This window comes from Limulus polyphemus, unplaced genomic scaffold, assembly GCF_000517525.1.
Source record: "Limulus polyphemus unplaced genomic scaffold, Limulus_polyphemus-2.1.2 Scaffold2776, whole genome shotgun sequence".
NCBI lineage: Eukaryota > Metazoa > Arthropoda > Merostomata > Xiphosura > Limulidae > Limulus > Limulus polyphemus.
In genome coordinates this window covers 109065-116329 of record NW_013668386.1, presented here as the reverse complement: position 1 = coordinate 116329, position 7265 = coordinate 109065, and the positions used below count along the sequence as shown (strand labels likewise).

Below are 7265 nucleotides of genomic sequence, written 5' to 3'. Positions count from 1 at the left end.
AACACGGGACGGTTTTTTTATTGTGTTCTCTCAATCTGGTTTCCAATTTTCTTCCTATTTCTCCTATGTAGAATTCTGGGCAGTTATTGCATGTTATTTTATAAATAATGTTGGTATTGTGTGATTCTAAATAATTTTTGTTTAGTAACGATTTTAATTTAGGGCCAGGTTTTTGTGAGAATTTAACGTTGACAGGAATATTGTGTTTAATGGCTAGTTTTGTCCAAATGTGGAGAATTTTTGAGCTGGTTTCAGGAACAAAAGGTAAACTGCAGTGTAATGTACTGTTGTTGGTTTTGTTAGTGTCAATTTTGTTCGTGAGTTGAGTTTTGTTGTGGGGAATGTTGGAGAGTTTTTCAACAAGTTATCTTCAGTTGCATCACCTTTTGTTGTGTATTTAAGCACCATTTACAGTAGCTTTTTATACTGCAATGAGATAGAAAGCTAAGACAGATGTATGTGCAATTGTGTTTTCTGATATGCTTGTATTAAATCAACTGGCATGGTAATGTCCATGTGTAGTGTATTTTGTTGATATTGAATACTGGAGTGTTACATCTATAACATTGAACTCTAGACTTATTCTAAACCTCTGGTGTTTCAAACTGAATTACTTTTATATATATATATACATGTTCTTATTGTCTGATAGCTTTGGTGATGTAGATGATACTAAGGTAAATTGATTTGATGAATATTGTTATTAGAAATGACATGACAGAGGGTGTCCATATGAAACTTAGTGAATTGAACACAATGTTTGTGAAACATTAGTATTGGTTTGTTATTTAATATTTTTATTTCATCTGTGGATATTTTAGAACAAATGTTCCCAAAAGAAACATGCTAAGGTGTAGTAAAACCTTTTAAACCTTAAAGATGGTAATTTAGAAAATGTTTTGACAATTATATGAAGTTTTTTACGGTATATGTTTTACTTATATTGAACAGCTATCACAACACAAACATTATATGGCAGCTACAAGCAGTATTAGTCTTCTCATGTTGTAAATTTCATATTAAACTTTTAGTAAATGGTTGAATTGCTCATTATTTTTCTCTCCATGAGAAAAAAACAGAGAATCTGTTTTATATAACATATATACAGTACAACTTGTTAGTACTTATGATCTTTGAGTAACCAATTTTGTAATTGTAAAAACAACAAGAACCTTAGAGAGGAAGTGCTCATAAACATAATGCAGCATGTACATTTAAAATAAATCGGTTTTGTTTGTTTGAAGGTAACATAGTTCATGGAAATGCCATCAGAAGAAGAACCAAAGTTGTCTGTTAGTGCAGAACTACCACAAGCTGACCCGCTGAAGTCTGAAGGTTCCAAAAGCTGTGAAACAATGACAGAAAGTGTTTGTAATAATGATAAAAGTGGTCTTGACACTGAACAATCAACAGAAAATCATAAATTGAACTTAGAAAGCCCATTAAATTCTGATGATATTAATTTTGGGCCAGAGATAGAAAAAAAGATGATAGTGAAAAAATTAGTGATGATGATGATGACGACGATCTTCCTTCTTTAGAAGATATCAAGAAGACTGAGGAAGAGATTAATAGTGGAGGAAAATTTAAACCTTTTAGGATTGAAGATGAGCCAACAAGACTAACAGATGAAGACGGATGGTTAGATATATTAGGAAGTGGAGACCTGAAGAAAAAGGTACATAAAAATAACTATACACTTCTAAATTTTTTCTTTAAATCAATGTAACAAGTTCAGTTAGATAATTCTATTTACACTAAAACAAAAAATGTGTAGTAACATCATTGCTTACGACACTAATACAGATGGGCAACCTAAAATCATAGTGAAAATGATGTAAAAAGAGGAACAAAACATGAAATAAACAAATGTAAAATAAATCATAACTAAATAAAGAAAAAAAATTGATTTGAAAAGTAAAATTATCTGGAGGGTAATAAACGAAGATCTACGATCATAATGTCCATCCTGTGTCACGATTATTTTGCAGCTTAAATATCAAAATAAGTAAGGCTCCTTCATATTCACTATCAAGAAAATCATTAGCTGTAGCAAGGATTTTTATTTGTAAAGGACATTCAGATGCCAATCAACCATGTAGTAAAACTTATTTTTTATTAAAACTGTTCAAATATCTGTGAAACATTTACACAATGGAGGTTTTCACTTTTTTTTTTGGAACCACGAAGTTAGCTTATCATATCTAATATGTGCATTAATACTGTAGCAAAACCTACCACAGCCCTGTTTCCCATAGCAACTTTTTTTTTTGTCAAACTTAAAATAGCTGTTGGTCAGAATAAAATCATTTTAAAAGTTCGAGAGGACTCCTTTGGTGTGTTTCTAAAGTATTTGTTATTGCTGATAAGCCTTCATTGGTATGTATTGATAAGTAGAAAGGAATTACATCTAGGCATAAAAAGAATAGTGCATCTTCTAGATTTCATAGGAAGTAATTTGTATGAATTGGAACTTAAGATAACAGTGGGTGGATTATCTTTTTTTATTAACCAGGAAAGAAACTGTTGCTGATTCACAGATGAATGCTATTGGTTGGAGTGGCATCTCTTTATGTGGTCTTTTGTTAAGCTGTAGAACTGTCTCATAATGCTGTGATTTGGTTTCAGCGATTCCAGTAATTTCTTGGGTATTTTGTTGTTATGTTCAAGTTCGTTAAACAAAAGTTTAGTTTTTATTTTGTTATCAAAAGTGGAATTCCATGTGTATTGGTAGTTACTTAAATAGTTATAACTGCTTATATAGGTGGCATCCATCTTTGTCTCTCAATAGTAGTATTGAGGTTTTTCAGCTTAGATTCTTATTCTTAAAAGAATGTTTGCTAAATAACATTTTATATGAGTAATAAAACTTTCAAGCACGTAGGAAGCTTTGGGTGGTTGTATTTTAGGTATATCAAATGACAGTTAAATTCAAATAGTCACTTACTTCCTGAAATATTTATAGAAGAAAATTTCCCAACAGTCTGTGTGGTGTTCTTGCTGTGATTAGTATTTGTGTTTTTCTTTCTTTGATTTTTATATTCAGTGAAAGCAGACCATCGAAGTGAGCAAATTACCTTTCTCGTTGCTTTTTCTTATGACTTTATGTATCACCTGATAAATTGATGTAAAATATGAATGATCACAGTAACAGGTGGCTGGCTGGACTTATGGGAAAACCTCAAGCCTTTAGATAATGAAAATCAAACTTAATCCACCTAAAACTATATTATTTCAAGTGGTTATATCTGTCAATTAAATAAAACACAAGAGAATGCAAATTAGCAGCATTTACCAACTATTAAAATGGACTGTTTCACAAGCTAACAATTCTTAGAAATATTTTTCTAAGTCTGGATCCTTAGGCATTATAAGCTTGTGCTAAGTAAGTATAATATTCAAATCATTTATATCAGTCACGAAATGTAAAATCCTTCCAACAGTTATGTTAATCAACACCTAAGAATATAGTATCCAAATACCTTGACTAGTGTATAGACATTTGAATTTGAACACCTTGTGATCCAGCAAAAACAAATGCTAGTTTTCAACAATAGTTCACACTTTTCAGACCCGATGCCCTTTTCAACAGATCAAACCATATTGAAAAGGAGACCAAACTGAACAAGATATAATTGAAATGAAATTAGTAAGAGTTTCAATCAGAATATCAGTAATTTATATTTTATAACTTATGTCTGGAGTTAGATCCCAAAACCTGGTTATCTCAAGCCATCACAACCAGACACACATGGAGTGAGATTTCTCTCGACACTCATGCCCATGATACAAACATTCATATCAAGTATCAACCAGATATTGGGAACATTTTGGTTGATTAATATCACTACAACATTTAAATGTGATACATGTACTTAGCTTTTCAAACATAAGTAAATTTTGTTCTACAACAAATCCAAAAAGATAGTGGGGTCAACTGACATTATGCTTTAACAGCTAAATTATCTCAGATATTGTAACTATAAATATGAGGTAATTCTTTCCTTAGAAATATACTGGTGTAGTGATGTTGGCCATTTTACTGATATTGCTGTATCAACCATATTGGGTTAATTTGCCAGTATATCAGTATTGGATGATATTTAGAAAATGTTAACAATTGTTGAACTGATAACTCTTTATCCTATCTTTGTGATTTATGAGTTCACTTGAGGTGTGGAAAAAAAAAAGACTTAAGACTTTTCTTATTAAAAAAAAAATTATTTTTAGTTGAGGCAACAGGGCTTTAAAAATGAAAACAAAACTGATTTTAGTGCAAGAAGAAAAACAGAAAATTTTTCTTGGAAGTTACTAAGCTGAACTTTAAAAAAACAATAGAGCTAACCTCTCTTTTGCTGAATTTCTAACTTTTCCTTACATATTTCTGGTCATGTAAACCCGTACAAACAAGGTGTGTTTGCTATTTTTATGTTACGACTAGAGGTGTAGCCCCATGGTCTTGCATGTGTGACTGGAGTGTACACACAGCTGATTGGTTAATTAAGGTCATGAATATCTAAGTTACCATTTGAGATAAGTCAGACCTCAGCTTCAGCAGGACACAACTACTCCAAATTGAAGCCATGGAGGAATGACATAATGAAGAGTACATGTATATACTTGAGATTGTGTATTGAATAGATCTGTTTTTGGATATATATACATATCTGTTGATATAGTTGGTAAGTTCCTGTACTATTAACAGGTAATAAAAACTGGTGAAGGAGCAGGTACTCGCCCACAGCGTTCTAACTGGGTGACAGCCAGACTAACAGGAAAGCTGACTGATGGAACAGTAGTGGAGCACTTTGATAGCCTAAAATTCATTCTCGGTGATACTGATGTTATCCAAGGTAAAAATATTTTACCTGAAGGGTATGTGTATTAATTAAATCATCTTATTAATAAGTAAGCTTGGTTTACTCACCACAAATGATATAAACATTTTATGGATCTGATTAGATATTGCATACAAATATTTAAATAATTTACTTTTCCAGTGTTTTAACTTGCCTCTATTAATGATGTTACTCCTCCTTCCTCTTGTGTCGCTGTTTTGTCGAAGTTAATCATAGTTTAAAATATATTGCACGTATCTACAATTTATTTATAACTATATACGTTTTACTCCAGATATATTTGTATACAATAAAGTATTTTTGAAGTATTGTCAGATAAGCGTGAAAAGAAAACTTGAGAGTCAAATAGAATAAACCTTATTATATAGTACACTTGTCTAAAGACAGTTTGCTTTAGATTCATTTAATTATGTAGAGTAAAAAGTACATTAAACAATACATATTGTCATTTGTAAGTATAAGAATAAATACACACATATATAGATGTTTAAGTTACTTATTCATAGTTAGTAACTGGAGTAACTTCAGTTTGCCCCTGAAGAAGAAAGGTCCACCTTTTGAAAGCGCTCGGGTTATAGGGTTTTTTATTCATTAGTAAATGGAGAAATCTTCTTTGTAAATAAATATTTACAAGTTTCCAGTTTTCAGGTTATCTGTACTTACTTGAATTTCACACCCGAGATTCTTTTTTATTGTAAGTTACAAACTTTGAGACTAGTTCAGCTGTTACTAGTAATTTTTTCCATTTATTTTGATAATAAAATATTTGGGTAAGCTACTGATACCCATAGAATTATTTGGAGGTGTTTTTGTTCTCTTCTGTACATCATGTCTAGGTAAAGAACATAATTACAGAATTTCCAATGTTTTTACAAGAAAAACACTAATGGAAATAAGACCATTTTATGAAAGTTTAAGGAGTAACTTTTTATAAACTTTTTTTGAATAATATTTTGCAATTAGTTACATCCATGTGATTACCATTTCCAAAATCTTAAATTAAGGTTCCAAGTCTTTGATTTTCGTCTTAAGCATCTGTTTAGCACAATTTAACAAGTGAATTAAAAATTATTCTAAAGGTTTTTTATATATATATATAAATGAGTGCTTATGATAGTCATAAAATTAACTTTTTATGACTTGTGCATCTCAGTAGATTTTTAAGTAATTTTTTATTTGTCTTCAGTAAAATTCAGGAATGGCAGTGAATTATTTAGTAGTCTTATTTCATAAATATTTACACATATTTACTTCATCCTAAAATAGGCATTCCTCGTGTCATACGGTTTAAGACATTAATTGAATGAAATTAATCAGAATATTATACAACATATAAATGTTCAATTTGTTAAAGCAACACTAAATAACCGGATAAAATTTCATATGTACATAGGACTCGACTTGGCTATAGCCTTAATGGAGAAAGGAGAGACTGCGGAAATTATAGTTCCTTCTAGGTTAGGATATGGAAATATTGGCAGGTACAAATTTCCTATTTTCTTTATTGCCTGCAAAAACTTATTATTGAGTGATCACTGTATTTATGATTAAGACTTAATTTTCAGAGTGAATTCCAAAAGAAAATATATAATTTATTGAGTGTTTTTGACCCTATTATGACCGGTGAACACCTTTCGGGTGTAAGTTGCATGTCTGCGTATCAAATTTCAAAATGGAGATAAAGATAACTCTAATTCTATTTCAACTATTTTTTTACTAAAATATATTTTACAATTGATGTTTTATCATTTTGTAAGTAATAAAGAAAATGTTGAAACTTTATGTTTCTGCACAGCTCTGTTGAGTCTCATTTCAAACAATGCACTTGTAGATTTTATAGAATTCTTATGCTCGTCCCAATGCATTGGTTTATATTTGCTTAGAAACTTCATCCCTTGAGAATATAATTCTCAAGGTTTTGTTTCTCGTGTAATATATATCTTTTTTTCTGAATTTTATTAGTACAGCTTGTTGGTTCCCTCTCTTTTATGACCTCACAGCAGATGATTGAACAACTACTAATGAAACTCAGCTTTCAAAATAGATATAGACAAAGTTGAATACCATTCTATAGAGCAGATTATAAACTCTGTCAGTCCATAGTAAATAAAATCGTTTGAGAAAGTGGTACTTTACAGAGAAGGATGACTTCTTATACCCGAGTTAAATGACATCATGGACAAAGTGGTACCTTACAGAGAAGGATGACTTCTTTTACTCGAGTTAAATGACATCATGAACAAAGTGGTACTTTACAGAGAAGGATGACTTCTTTTACCCGAGTTAAATGACATCATGGACAAAGTGGCATCTTACAGAGAAGGATGGCTTCTTTTACTCGAGTTAAATGACATCATGGACAAAGTGGCATCTTACAGAGAAGGATGGCTTCTTTTACTCGAGTTA

At 30.9% G+C, this 7265-nt stretch overlaps 1 protein-coding gene across 4 annotated transcripts in view; it reads left to right on the top strand.

Annotated features, from left to right (window-relative positions):
* LOC106467878 (peptidyl-prolyl cis-trans isomerase FKBP8-like) overlaps nt 1–7265 on the top strand; it is a 40960-nt gene that overhangs the window by 13057 nt on the left and 20638 nt on the right. For 3 of the 4 annotated variants that reach the window (XM_013928261.2, XM_013928259.2, XM_022396090.1), the window contains exons 2-4: nt 1245–1678; nt 4706–4853; nt 6253–6340. In XM_013928261.2, coding sequence (XP_013783715.1) covers nt 6276–6340 — 65 coding nt within the window. In that variant the 5' untranslated portion in view covers nt 1245–1678; nt 4706–4853; nt 6253–6275. Of the gene's footprint in view, nt 1–1244; nt 1679–4705; nt 4854–6252; nt 6341–7265 lie in introns of those variants that run through there. The other variant, XR_002612497.1, reaches the window with a different exon arrangement.